Source organism: Equus asinus, chromosome 27 (genome assembly GCF_041296235.1).
Source record: "Equus asinus isolate D_3611 breed Donkey chromosome 27, EquAss-T2T_v2, whole genome shotgun sequence".
NCBI classification, from domain to species: domain Eukaryota; kingdom Metazoa; phylum Chordata; class Mammalia; order Perissodactyla; family Equidae; genus Equus; species Equus asinus.
In genome coordinates, this window is record NC_091816.1 from 19,223,361 (window position 1) to 19,238,256 (window position 14,896).

At 37.7% G+C, this 14,896-nt stretch overlaps 1 protein-coding gene across 1 annotated transcript; it reads right to left on the reverse strand.

The window, feature by feature from the left end:
* Positions 1 to 230: 230 nt before the first annotated feature.
* On the reverse strand, positions 231 to 11,408 carry FGF20 (fibroblast growth factor 20). The gene is made up of 3 exons (XM_014836602.3): positions 10,478 to 11,408; positions 4,981 to 5,084; positions 231 to 2,894 (listed from the first exon to the last, which is right to left on the reverse strand). The coding sequence occupies exons 1-3, from the start codon at positions 10,761 to 10,763 to the stop codon at positions 2,649 to 2,651; spliced, it is 636 nt and encodes a 211-aa protein (XP_014692088.2). The 5' UTR covers positions 10,764 to 11,408; the 3' UTR covers positions 231 to 2,648.
* Positions 11,409 to 14,896: the final 3,488 nt, after the last annotated feature.

Here is a 14,896-nt window from a genome sequence, read left to right on the forward strand (position 1 = left end):
TCTATTCAGATACCTAATAGATCATTTCTTCAAATAGTACAATTCAGCAGATGCAAATAGTTTTTCTGACATAGGAAGAGATGGCAATATAGAAATGTAATGAGAATACAAGATATAGTGACTTCCTAGTTTTCCGAGAGTTTGTAAAGCCATTCAATCATAGTTAATATCTCAAATCACTGCAAGTAGTTATCACAATAAAAAAAATTTAGACCTATATTCCTGTTATATCTCAAAAACACAAAAATTTTGATTGGGTGACAATATTTATTGTGGGCCATCTTTGATCAATGTACTCTCTTTAATTATACAACTTCCTCCATAGATACAAGTTTATGCACCAGCATCATTTTGCAAAAGACTTGAAATACTTGCATAATGTTTGCTTTGGAACACATACTTTAAATACAGGTGTCAAACATTGAACCCAAACTATTCATTTCTAAGTAAAAGTAAAAATATGAATTACTTTATCCTGAAGATTTTTAAAATATTACTGCTAAACCATTTTTTTTACTATTTTTCACATTCATAAAACCAAGAGGTTTTGAGCTAAAACATTTCTCTTTCTCTCATGCTGCAGACACTCAAGTGTACACACAACCCTCCCCCAATACACAAACACACACATTCCCATGTAGCTTTATTAAACTTGTACGTTGAACTCCCTACCCTCACCCTACACATCACCGTCATTTGTTTAAGTAATGAGAGGATGAACTAATAGGAATAACTCCAGACAGCATTAAAGGAACAGTCAGTCTTGCCATTCAAATTGTGGTCCATGGTCTAGCAGCATCAAGCATCACCTGGGATATTGTTAGACATGCAAAATCTCAGATAGCCTGCTCCCATAGGGCTATGGTTTAACAGATCCATCCTTTGAAAAGATCCCCAGGTGACGTTTTATATACGTTAAAGTTTGAGAAACACTGCTCTAGACCAGTGGTTCTCAAAGTGTGGTCTCCAGACCAACTGCATCAACATGACCTGGGAACCCAGTAAAAATACAGATTTTTAGAACCCACACCAGACCTACAAATCGAATTCTGGGGCTGGGGCCCAGCAATCCGTGTTTTACCAGGCCTTTCACATTTGTAACTGGTGGCAGCTGCTACCATTATCATTACCACATCCCCAAAATTGACTGCCACATCTAAGAGTGGTGACACTGACAACTACTGGGCAAGAGAAAATAAAACCTCAGAAAGGCCTTTAACAACCTACAGGATTTGTAACTGCATAGCTTTCTAAACTCATCTGTGTCACTCTGCCAGTTGGTCACTAAGCTCTAGCCACAAAGCTCTTTCTTGCCTTAGTGACTCCAGACTCACTGTTTCCTCTTCCTGTAAGACTTTGACTCTCCTCTTAGCCTGGCTGGCTCTTTCTTATCCTTTAAGGTCCGTCATAAACATCACCTCTTTAGAGAAGCCTTCTCTGATTCATCCTAACTTTGTTCTCTCTTTTTTTCCATGCCTGAACCTTGTTTTCCTCACAGAGCACATCACAATTCACAATTATGGTATTTGTTAGTTTACTTGTTTACTATCTGTTTCCACTTTTAGATATTAAGCTCCATGATGCAGGGCTCACATCGAATCAAAAAAGTAAGTAAGCAAAATTTGCCTATAATGTTTGATAATTTTCAATATTACGAGTTCTCTAAATACCAAAGTTTTTTCTCTAGGGAACTTAGAATTTTATCATTTTAAAAATATGTTTTATAAATAGCATAACTTTTACCTGAAAAGAAATGAAACCAAAACACAAAATAAAAATGTTTAATTCCCTTTTGAATGCGTGAATTCAATACAAATTGATAATGCATTTTTCTAGGCCAAAGGATCCAATTTTACATTTAGAAGGCAATTGAATGCAAAAAAATATAATCTATGCTATACTTTATTTTTAAAAAGAAATCCAAGATCTTATTCTATGCTTAATGTGTTGCATAATGATGTCTTCTTTACAGCCCAAGACACCACAACAAAGAAATGGCACAATAAAGGAATTTTTGTGTTTTTTCTCTTTGTATTATCTTCATATACCAGTAAAAAATAAACTCTTTAATAAATAAATATATATAATAAATATTTGCAAATTGAAAATGTATAAATAGGTCCATCCTTTAAAAAAATGTTCTGTCTTGGTGTGGCATGTTTCATAGTCCACATTTCCCCCAGGCTTTTTACATATAATTCTGTAACTTGGAAAATCATACAAGGTCCTTAGAATTTATGTAACAATAATCTTGGCCAACTATGTCAATCCATTTCTTCAACATGAAGTATCTATTTTTAATGTAACTTTTAAAGTAAACATAATCCAGAGAGGTGAGGCACCAGCAGCAAACTAGGTGGGGTTCCCATTATCCACAGTTTAACAGATTTTTCCGCTTCAATCTACTAGTAAGGACTGAGCCTGTGTTCCTAAGGGAACTTAATCCACTTATAAAGAGAGATCTTGATCTACTTCAAGTCAAAACATTTTTTTTGTTTGTTCTCAATATTCTTTCCAAATTCAGTCTCCCAGTGGAAAGCAGACTCTGTAACCTTCTGAACGTCTTCCTGGGTTATTATTTTATGATGAGAACTATGATAAGAAAGTATGGTTGTAGTTTAGTTCTTTAGCAAAGACACTGCCACACTTCAACTGTACATCAGTATGTCCTTGTACAATTCAGGAACTCTTTCTGGATCCACTGGTCTAGGCAAGAAATGTGTAAATTTCTGATGTCTTTTGGACCTGGCACCATCTCTTGGAGTTCCATCTTTGTTGAGTGCCACAAAATACCTGCGGCCAGTGTCCGCATGTTTGTATATGTTGGATGAATAGGTATTATACCAATTCTCTTCAAATTGCTCCCTAAAGATGCATTCAGAAGTCAGTTTCTCCTAAAAGAAAGAAAGTAACTACCATTAAAAAGATGCCTTCGAGAGAATTTCCTTAGAAAAGCCTGAGCTCTATATTTTTATTTCTTTGCTTATAACTATATCCTGTCAAAGAAGGAGGAAGATTAAATTGTTTTTGTGTTTTTTTGTTTTAATTCATATGTTATCTAGAATTCTTTCTTCCAGCTGACTCCATCTAGCAGTTTACTTCAAAGAACTTTAAGTTAAACATCAATTCTCAATTTTATTTTCAAATACTTAATAAATACTCAGGACTTTCTCATGCTCCGTTTTATCTCCTTCCTACCACCATCACCACCAAATGAGCCTGTAGTTTATCTTGTGCCATCATTAGATGACAAAGTTCGACATAGCAAATCTCTTGCATTATCTTGAAAGATTTCAAGATCTTGCTAAAATCCAAATTCCTAATTCAAGATGATCATTCTAAATCATACATCTTCCCTCTATGACTATATTAATTGATGACGTATTCTCCATGATTAACTTTTTTTTTTGGGGGGGAAGATTAGCCCTGAGCTAACATCTGCTGCCAATCCTCTTCTTTTTGCTGAGGAAGACTGGCCCTGAGCTAACATCCGTGCCCATCTTCCTCTACTTTACATGTGGGACGTCTACCGCAGCATGGCTTACCAAGTTGTGCCATGTCCGCACCCAGGGTCCAAACTGGCGAACTCTGGGCCTCCAAAGAGGAAAGTGAGAACTTAACCACTGCGCCACCCGGCCAGCTCTCCCCATGATTAACTTTTATCTGGATGTTCCTATTAGGTAAATATAATAAAAGCCCAGCAATGTCTTGTCTTTTCAAGGTGGACTGTGTATTATTCTAAGGGATAGGCCATAGTAGCTTTTTTAATCCAACACATACATGAAGAAGGAAGATTATGTGCATATTTTTCTCTTTTAATTGTAATCCTATTCTTATGATTGTTACACAAGACATTATTTCTCTTTCTTCTGAGCTGACAGAAAGCCAAGAAAGGGCAAGTTTTGCCCTTACGAAGAACAGACGATAACTGGAATACCACTTACTGAAATACTATAACCAATTTTTCTCATTGTATATTGAGATTGTAACTGTATATTGTGGTCTCAATTGATATTTTAAGAAAAATAAGGTACCAAATAGTGCCATTTGCTAAATCATAAACAAGTAAATTCTCTTTGGAGATAGTTACAGAGACTGACTTTAAGAAGGGATTTCATACAAGAGGATGGGGGAAGAGTGGCACATATTTACACTTTACCAATTTTCTTAAAATTAAATAAGCAACTGGGAACAAATAAAAATGTTACTAGTGAAAGAGAAAAATCTACATTGTACTGCCAGTGCAGTTTTATATTATCCTGTTACTCTAATTTTTGAGTTGTTGCTGCTGCTTTGTTGTAAAAGAAAAAAAACACAACAACAAAACTTATACTGATGAAATGTTAACCTGAAAAGTTTACTTTAAGCCCCATATTTAAAACACTTATAGTAGACTCAGGAATGTGCTTTTACCCTCAGTGGCAAGTTAAAAATTGCCTAATGCACTCTGAGTGAGTTCATGGCTATTGTAATTATCAAAGACTGTAGATATGGTCAAACCAGTGTGGTTGTCATTTTCTGTTGTTGCTTAAATATCCTAAAATTTCGTTCACTCATCTCCTATATATGAAGATCAGTGAGTAAGTCACATGTACTTAGTGATGGAGGATGATAATAGGTAGAGAAAATTTACATTAAACGAATGGAAAGGTGAAAAGAATGTAACATGGTAAGAAGAAAATGCTCTCATTTTTCTCTGTTTCTGTTGGGAGTGATCAAAATATGGAGGAAGGTAGAAAAACCCAGGATAATAGTCAAAAAGAACTAGCGAGCTAAAAGAAAAGTTTGAGGCTTAAAAAATGAAAGTGAGTTACTATACTATGGCCCAGACACGTGGTAATTTATCGGGATATAGGTTTTTAATTTTTACATAAATTTATTTTATATATTTCTTATGACATTCATTATTGGTAGATATTTTATTTACAAAATGGATAGTCATTATTTTAAGAATTACAACAATTTTTTAAAAATACATACTGATCCATAGAGTTCTCCTTTGTCATTCATTCCCAGATAAAGACCGCTGTCCACACCTCTAATACTGACGAGTCCCACTGCCACACTGATGAACTCCAGGATACCTGAATTTATAAACAAAATAATAATTTGCATTTGTTAATGAACATATGATAATGAGGATCTTCCAGATAGTAATAGACCAATATTGCTAAAAATAATGATTTAGGTGAAAGTCTTTTGTAAATTGAAAAGCGCTATACAATTATCTTATTATGATGATCCTCCTGTTTTACAGATGAAAAAAAAAAAAACCTAAAAAGGAAAAAATTTCTCATCGTGGTAAGTTAAGGGTGTAGAACCTCTAACTAGACTAACCTGGGTTTGAATTCCAGTTCAGTAACTTACTGGCTAGTCTGACTATGCAAGTCATCTGTCTTCTTTGAACTTCAATGTCATTATATGTCAAATGGGTGAAATGCCCCCTACAGGAGAGAGGTAAGGACTAACACATTTAGGCATTCAACAAATGGAAGCTATTATTATCATAAACTAATATATAATAGAGGTGTTCTTAGTTCTCCATGATTCCACTAATTACCATCATGTTCTACTAATTGTTTTGTTTTGTTTTTGCTTACTCTCAATCAAGTCAATCTTTTACTAGCAGCAATCAGTATACCTTATATGGATATTTTATTATTTTATGATTTATAAGGGACTTCTACTTATATTTCCTACCTAGTCTTCAAAAACAATCCCCTAAGATAGGTATGGAAGATATAATTACCCTCATTTTACATATAAAGAAACTGAGGCTCAAAGAGGTTTATTGACTTGCCTAAGGATATGACATTTGTAATGAACAGGACTGATACTTGAATTCACATCTTCTGAGCTTTAATCCAATGTTTCTACTTCAGGACGCTCTTTCTTTAGGACAATACCGTAGTTTCAAAACTTTATAGACTACATAATATGCTGTTTCCTGTTACATCATTCTTAAAAATAAATTGTATAGTCCAAAAAAGTAAAAGAACTTTATAATTCATTAAAGGTGATAGCCAACTATCAAGAATTTAGCCTGCAAGTTGATTGTGCTACCAATAACTTTCTAGAATTATTTTCACTTATCAATAGGTAAACCAGCATCGAAAACTCTCCACTTAATACACTAAAACACCATAGTAAAACCAAAAAACCCTTAATACTTCCCTCTGCATCACTCTTTTTCACTGCAAACACTAACTTTTAGACTTATGTCTTTGTCTTGTTGGACTCTTGTGAAAAAGAATATAGACATACTTTCTATGCTTGGAGCTGTCTTCCTCAATAGCTTTCTACCTTTTCCCCCTTCACCCCCTCTTAAGCTCTACAAACAGTACAAACGTGTACCATTTAGCCTTGTTCCTGCTCTTAAGTCATTTCTAAATTTATTGTACAAGTTTCTGTTTAGACACGTGATGTCCCCAAGACCAAGGGAAAGTACAAAATCTGGCTATTTGCTTATACGGAAGGCTCTAGTCTGTGCAGAGCCTAATTCACTCTTTAGCAGAAACACAGATTCTTAAGGTCTAACCATAGTTAAGAGCTCAAATGAACTCTTTCAAACTATTAGGCGATCATGTAGAACACTAGAGCTATCAAAGATCTTACAGCAACAATACACTCCTAAATAGTCTATAAGTGGCTTGAAAGAGTCAGTGTCACTAATTGAGAGCCTAAGGCAGAGAGAAGATATAGCCATTGACACAGACTCCATTGGATAGCCATTATAATGACAAATATGGAGATGGGGATCAAATGAAAATCAAAGTTACTATCGAGCTTATCAGTGAGTGATTCCTGTTAGAAACAAAAATAGAAGCCCCAAACACGATTGACAGAAGAAGTTATATTAGTGGAATTTCATCCAGGACATACTTACAAATGTACAATTACTTGAAGTTGTATTGAATGTTAAATTCAAACTGAAAAGTGTACTATGGCTCTTATGTAACTTAATTCTCTTTAAGTATCTGATTTACATTAAGATATTCTTCGTTTTCAAAAAACAGACAGGAACTGATTAACTGATTAGAAAGTATAATAGAACCAGTTTTCAAGTACAATAAAATATAAGCTTCATTTCCATATGAACGAGTTATATAACAGATCTTATAAAGTATCCATTTTTCTTGCAAAACTAAATGGTACACCATCTAAACTTTAATCCTCATCTTAAGATAATGCTGTCATCTTGCCCAAAAAAATGTAGTTGTAGAAAGACAAGAAATTACATATGTTCTTAGAATGATTATATTCAATAGTTTCAACATTATTAAATGACACCCAAAACCTCATACACAACCAGGCATAAATAATTTTGCAATGGCTCATGGGGGATGATGGGAAAAAAGTTATGTTTTTTGTGTTCCTCTTAAAGTTTTTAGCCACACTTTTTAATTCTGATCCTTTTTCTCCTCAAAGAAATAGTATACCACAGAGCAATTTGTAATCATTTGATTCTTAAATGAGATTTGACAAGTCTTTCTTATTTATAATATGAGGTGGCAACTAAGCTAATTCCTTAACAAAGAGTAGACATGAAAAACTTTCCTTAAGTGGTAATCACAGATTTTGGATAGATTTTCTAATGCCCAGTGTCCCATAAAAAGACTTGAAGGTACTTTGTCTTTCTGGTATCGTTTTCAAAGCCAGTTTTTTTTTTCCCATCATAATAAACAGGTGAGTCAACCCACAATGCAACCACATCAGACAAATCTGTGGAGAAGAGGGAAGAATAAAGGAAAAGCCTTTAAAGGAATACGTTTGATCTCAGGCTCAACTTTTTTTTTTTAAGTAATGATTCCATGTTTATGTATTAGGTGAAATCTTCCTGCCATCCTACTGTGCAGAAAAACTCTGTTATAAGTGTAGAGCTAACTCAGATAGGAAATTATTTAAACCCCACTGGGACCTTTTTGTTTATTTTCTATTGATGTGGTTTCAAAATTATAAAATACAGGATTCTGACATTTTTATTTAATCATGGCCAAATTAGTATAATTATCAAACACATTATTTATTTCAACATCTAAAATAGCCATTCTTAAGCTTTTTTCAAAATTCTTACTTTGATGACACAGAAATGTTTAAAAGAAAAATAGCAAAATAATTTCACAATTAATAATTGAAACACTAGAAAAAGAAGGCAAATATAGAGAGAAGCATATAATGTTATACAGGCTAAACATAAACTTTCTTCTCATCTCCACTCCCTTGTAGTAAATTATGATGTCTTAGCTATCAAAGGCCACTAGGATGCACTGTAATGCATTATAGAGGCTGTGCACTCCTTTAGGATACCAAACTAATGTGGGTTATCTTCTCCTTGTGTGACAGTAAATATTCTGTTTTGATATGTATCCTCCCATCAGAGAGTAACAAATCAGCACAAAATGAGTCTAACTCATATTTTTGCAATTACCAAATAATTACACGAAATTTTAGCAAAAAAAAGTTCTAATAAGATGGTAATTCTGATATGCAACATTCATTTCTTAAGGAGTGGATTTAAATACGAGTTTAATGAATGCTATCAAGTCTACAAATATTTATTAATCTCTTCCCATAGGGTCAGTCTTACACAGAGACGCAAAGTGGAAGAAGCAACTCTTGTCATTGGGGGAGATTACAGTTGAATTACAAGTGTCTTGAAAGCAGAATTTCCATGGCTATGCAGGAAATATATTGCAGGCAGGATGTCTAAATATTACCTAAGCTTAACTTCTGTCTGTTCTACTTAAGGGCTTTATCGCATTTGTGTCCATGTCTAAATCTTTCTGGTAGCTGGAAGATTTTTCTGTAACAAGCGGATGGAGCGCAGTAATTCTTAAAGGCAAGAGAACTGAGCCACCTGGTGTCAGCCACGTTCCTTAGAATCAGAATCTCAGCCTCCTCAATTTAGAAACCACTTTCCAAAAGTGACCCCAAGGTTGGCCACTGGGTCATGACACTCTTGACTCATAGTCAATGGGAATTTGGAAGAGATCAGTGGAAGCTGCAAACATATGGGTTTTAAAAAGTTAATTTTCTAAGCCCTTAAGTGCTACTAAATGACCACCACATGCTCATTTCTACATTTGGAGCTACAAATGCCCCTCAAACCGAGATTTACACTTCTCCAAAGTTTTAACGAGTGCTACAAGTCAGAAAAGGAATTAGATATAAGAACAAGGGGATGAGGACAAGATAAGAGAGGGCGACTCAGAGATGAGATTCTCAAAGAATCCCACAGGGGTAAGGAAGGGAAAGGGAGCTGACTCTGTGTTGGGTAGTTTCACATCGCTGCTGACAAGTAAATGGTACCTTTTAAAAAAATACAACAAATCTCTGCAATGATGTCCCAAGTTTAATGATCCAAATCCTTTGAGTGCTGTCTCCTTGACTCTAATATGATGAAAACTTCTGCAATGGGGGAAAGATCGTGGGATGTTAGAACCGTAAAGCATCTTAAAGCCACCACTTAATTTAATCTCATCATCGTACAGATGAGAAAACTAAGACTCAAACTGGTGAGGGTATTGCTAGTCACACAGCTAGTTAGGGAGTAATCGACAGTAGAAACCTTAGGATTTCTCAGTCTAGTGTCTTAACAATGTGCCTTAACAATCATTCGCTTGTTCCTTTCTTTTAACCCCTTCTGCTCCCAGGCACTGCTGGAGGTATTCTGAAATGTGTCCCTATGTGTTCCCACCCCTATCTTCTTTCGCTTCCCCATTTCCTCTTACATAGGGTCAATACCCAGGTCTTTGCTTTCAGGCTTCGAAGAGCATCTTGGCTGAAGGACTGGGCATGCTCAGTAGCCAGCTAGGCTTTTTTTCTCTCTCTCTCACCCAAAGAGAACTTGAAGAGCGCAGCAAAGTGCAGCCAGGTGAGCCTGACAGTAGCGGTGGGGCCCACGGAAAGTTAATCTGTTACCACTTCGGGTGAACATTTACGGTTCTCTAGGTAGATACATAAATGCTCACATCCTATACAAGAGAGACCCTCTGAGCAGCAGCCATGAATGCAGAATCAACTGCATAACTGTGGGGCATGTTTAAAGAAGCGGAATTCTTCCTGCTATTAATTTTCAAGTGGATGAAACTGGGGGAAATGTGAGAGAAAGTAGGAGAAAATAACACAGAGATTTTAAAAACTGCCTGCGAGATACATGTGATTCCGAGTCCAGGTCTTGGTATCCCAGGCAGCAGGAAAGGAAGGGCAGCAAGGTGCGTGGGGAGCATCCACGCTTTCCCCTCCCGCCTCCAGCATCTGGAGCAGCAGGCCTGCTAGAGATTTCAGCTGCAAGCGGGCAGGAAAAGTCCTCCTCGTTCCTGTGGTGGCCCGCCCTTCAGCCCCCGCTCGCACTCCGCGCTGGATGGGTCCCGGGACCTTGGGCTCCGCGCAGCTCTCCCGGAGGCGCAGGCGAGGAAGGAGGCGCAGGGGGTGAAGAGGAGCTTGGGGTGGGGGGTGCTGGGGTGCCGGTACATACCAAAGAGGCTGTGGTCCTGCCGGGTGCCCTGCACGCTGCCGTCGGGCAGGATCTGCAGGTGGAAGCCGGTGCGGCAGTAGAGCTGCCGGCGGCGCAGGATGCCGTGCAGGTGCGCCAGCTCCGCAGCCCCGGGCCCTCCACGCGCGCCCCGCTCCGCCGCGCCCCGGCGCTCGCCCAGCAGCGGCGGCCGCTCCCCGGCAGGAGGCAGCAGGAAGTGCGAGCCCACCTGCTGGCCCAAGCCCTCCAGGCCGCCCAGGAAGCCCCCGACTTCGGCTAAGGGAGCCATGGGGAGGCGCGAGGGAGAGGCGGAGAATCCGGAAAACAAAAGACCCCCAACAAAAAGTGTAGCAGGGATGGGGAGGTGAATGGCGAAAATTATAGCAAAACACGCGCAAAAAGTCAAGGCCCGGTTACTCCTGTGAGGTCGCTGAATGGACTTTGCACTGAGATAGCAGGAAAGCTTTCACTGTCTCGGAGCGATCTTCTTTCCTTGGGTAGGTGGGAGCCGGCTGCTTGCTTTGCAAAAACATCTATAGCTGCCGCTGCCAATACTGGGGCTGGGGCCGGGGCTGGGGCCGGGGGCTGGGGCTCCAACTCCGCAAACTGATCAGATCAGAGTCCTGTGTACATACACACCGAGTATATATGCCGGTCCTCTTGACATATGCTAATCAAGTCCTTTCATGCGCGGTGGGGAGGTTCTGTTTGAAATCTTAAACCGGCCTCCTCTCAACACGTTTTTGCTCTTCGGAAGTGACCAAAAGGGGCCCTTGACGGTTCTCTACCCATGCAGTCGCAAAAAATCATTCCCACACTTGGCCAAAGCTAGCCAGCAACTTCGGGGAGGCGCAGTCAAGGCTCCTCTTTGCGTTTGTCTTTGGCACAACCGTGATGCTGTTCGGCTGCTGCTGTGCAACCGCCTTTGATGTGAGCTCCTTTGCAGTGATAGATTGCTGCTAAAAGGAGCCCAGCTTGGCAGGTATATAGAAGAGGGGAAAGAGGGAGGGAGGGAAGACGGGGACGGGGGAGGAGAGGAGGAGGAAAAGGAAAGAAGAGGAGGAGAATTGGACTCTTTGGGAGCTGCGAGGAGTCTGCAGTGGACAGGTGCAAAGAAAAGTAAGAGAGGGAGAAGGAAAAAGGGCGTTACCTGAGGCTTAGACCTGCCCAGACATACATGAAAGGAAAGTCAAAGCTTTGAGAGTTTAACTCACTAATTTTAAAACACTAATAAAATGTACAAGCATTACTCTTTTCTTTTATCATTTAGATGGGGGATTTTCTTTACATAATCAAGGTTAGGTTAGGAACACACACACCCCCATTCCCAGATTCTCTTTAATGTTTATCTTTACTCAGATAACACATGATATAACCAAGAATGCCTTCTATCCATATAGACGTTTTAAATTCTGTGTTAAGGTCATGGAGTTTAATCAACATGATATAATAACATAATATAATCATGAATCTAGGGATTAAGAGTAAATCCAAATAGGCCATTCTTATATTTGCTTTGAATAGAAAATAATATCTGTAATAGTGTCATAAACAATGAGTGGCCTCTGGGGCCCTTATCCTATCTAAAAGCACTTCCCTGTTCTTCTTAGTTGCATTTTCTTTAAGGCTCAATTTTTTTGTTTACATTTCAACCATAAAAACAACTAAACCGAAAACAGTGTTGATTCTTGATGTGTTTTGAAACATGAACAGTTACTGGTAAACATGGAAGAGTGCCTGTGCATATTTGTGAAATAAAAAGTCTTGGAAGTGAAGGAGTTGGATTCATGTCTGCTTAAACCTTAAAACTTTGGTTTTGTACCACGAGTTAAGTTTAAGATCTTTCGGTTAAAGTTTTTCAGTGGCAGAAGAGTTGAGAATCATTTGGCAGATTTATGCTTCCCTTGAGCAAAAAGTTTCAGGAATCAGTAAAGATTAGCTTTTCTGTGTTGTTTCATGGTCTGTTCAGCAAAAGCCTAAACCTGGGAGCACAAATGGATGGGTCTGCTCTGTTTTATTTGTGCTGAAGGGGTTTTTTTTTTTTTTTTGCTAATTAATTGGCAGGTGCTTTCAAGTAGGTAAAGTTACACCTTTTCATCACCACAGCCCTAAGTCCTGACCCTTGTGCAACCAAGTTATAAAAGAGTCCTTAAAGCAAGTGATTTACTGTTGATAGATATGGAATAAAACAAAAACACTGGCTAAAAACAATAAATAGATAAATCACTTAAGAAATGTATATTGCTAAGTCTGGTTTAAAGGTTGCACCAGGTAAATGTCCTATTAGTTCACCTTTCAAATCACAGCAGTCTGGCTTGTGGTAGGACCCCCAAATCCACCATAATCAAGATTTCAAAGCACATCTGTGTAAACATTATCACAGCAGTGTAAAACATCAACCAATGAGCTTTTACTTTGAACCAAATCTTCTTAATTGCAGTGTTAAATCAAAGAAAGTTAGATCAAAGTTGTATGAATCTCATAGCAGGATAACTAAAGTAGCCAATGCGTACATTGATCACTTTTAAAGAAGAGATACTTAAAGGTTTAAAACTAAGATCAAGTACCTTTTAATGAGGTTTGTTTCAAGGTCTAAGTTCTGCACAACACGTAATGCTGTTAATTATTCCACAATGGGCCTGGAGCATCGTCACTTGCTCCTTGAGGTACTAGTTTGGTCTATAAAGTATTTCCCCACGTGAACACTTTAGGTCTTGCTGTGTGATCTATAGCTCTTAGACTGTTCAAATCTCTTTTATTACTTATATATAGACTAAAATATGGAGAAATTTTACATATAGTCACCCTTCCAGATACTTTAATAAAAGAACTATCTTCTCTTTGTACAACTTGAGCATTTTCAAGAGCATTATCTTATTTGATCACCACAATGACCCTATGAGATGGGCACATCCCACTTTATAAAGAGAAATAATTGTCCTGTATTCCAGTTCAGGGTTTGGTCCAGAGTCCTACATCCCAGGGCAATTTTCTTAAACTCTCTAAATGCCTCTGCTCTCTCTTTTGTAAAGTAAGTACAATATACCTCCTGCTTAGTTCACTATGCCTAGAGTTGCTATGAGACTTAAACGTGAAAATATATAGGAAAGTGGTTTGAAAACTGTAAAGTTTTCTACGCACATATGATGCTAGACAACTTCAGTTTAACAAATATAATTTGTTTTAAATAGAGAATAAATCTTTTTTCCCCAAACCCAACCTTTAATGTGTGAGTTTTGAATGGTGCTTAATGCCATTTTATAAAGGGCCAGAATAGAAACAAAAAGATAAGGATTTCTTTTGTTTGCACTAGTCATGTGACAGGAAAAGATAACACTAAAGATTTTTTTTGCACATGCTGTGATGATATCATGGGAAGTTAAATAATTTTGAAGAGTGTTTTACAAGAGTGCATTATTCAACTTTTAAGTATACACTGCAATCTAATCAACCTTACCTATACTTCCTAGAGACCACACTTGCCTTGCTGTTATACAAATATGTGGTACACTTTCCACTTCCACAAAATGTAGTTACAGTTTTCCAGACCATATGATTTCTATATAGCTTTTCAGCAAGCATATTGTCAGGGATCTTTGTTTTTATACGTGAAAAAGGAGTTAATGCCTTTTAATAATTCTGCATATGTTTAACTTGAGAAAAAGAAAAACAGCTAATTTAAAAGTCATGACTTACACCCCCAATAAAATAAAAGTACATTTGCCCAACATTATTATTATTTGTAATTACAAAATATCGGCAACAGCACAAATTTCCATACATAGGAAACTGATTGAATAAATGATAGTACATTCACACAATGCAGAGTTATGCAGCTGGAAAAAACAAGACTGAGAAAGATCTCGGGGCCGGCTCCGTGGCCGAGTGGTTGAGTTCGGGCGCTCCGCTGCAGCGGCCCAGGGTTCGGATCCTGGGCGCAGACATGGCACCGCTCGTCAGGCCACATTGAGGCGGCGTCCCACATCCCACAACTAGAAGGACCTGCAACTAGGATATGCAACTATGTACCCGGGGGGGTTTGGGAAATAAAGTAGAAGAAAAAAAAAAGAAAGAAAAAAAGAAAAGATTGGCAAAAAAAAAAAAAGAAAGATCTCTATGAACTAACATGGAATGTTTCCAAGATATATTATTAAATGAAAAGAGCAAAGTTTTAGCACACTTTATATATAATATGTTACCTTTTCTGTAAGAAAGAAGGAAAATAAGAAACTTCTACATGTATATGCTTATTTTTTCACAAATAAACATAGGATGGATCAGCCAGAAACTAATGAAATTGGTTATCTGATTAATTGACTACCTGCGATAGATGTGAATGGAGTAGAAGAGATGGGGGAGTGACATTTCTTCGAGAACAACTTTCTATAGAATTTTGACTTCTGGGGAAATATTAATGTTTTG

Coding starts and splice junctions, on each gene's coding strand:
- FGF20 (XM_014836602.3), bottom strand. CDS start 10,763: ATGGCTCCCTTAGCCGAAGTCGGGGGCTTCCTGGGCGGCCTGGAGGGC. Junction 5,085..10,477: donor GCAGGACCACAGCCTCTTTG/GTATGTACCGGC, acceptor TTATAAATTCAG/GTATCCTGGAGTTCATCAGT. Junction 2,895..4,980: donor AAGGAGAACTCTATGGATCA/GTATGTATTTTT, acceptor TCTTTCTTTTAG/GAGAAACTGACTTCTGAATG.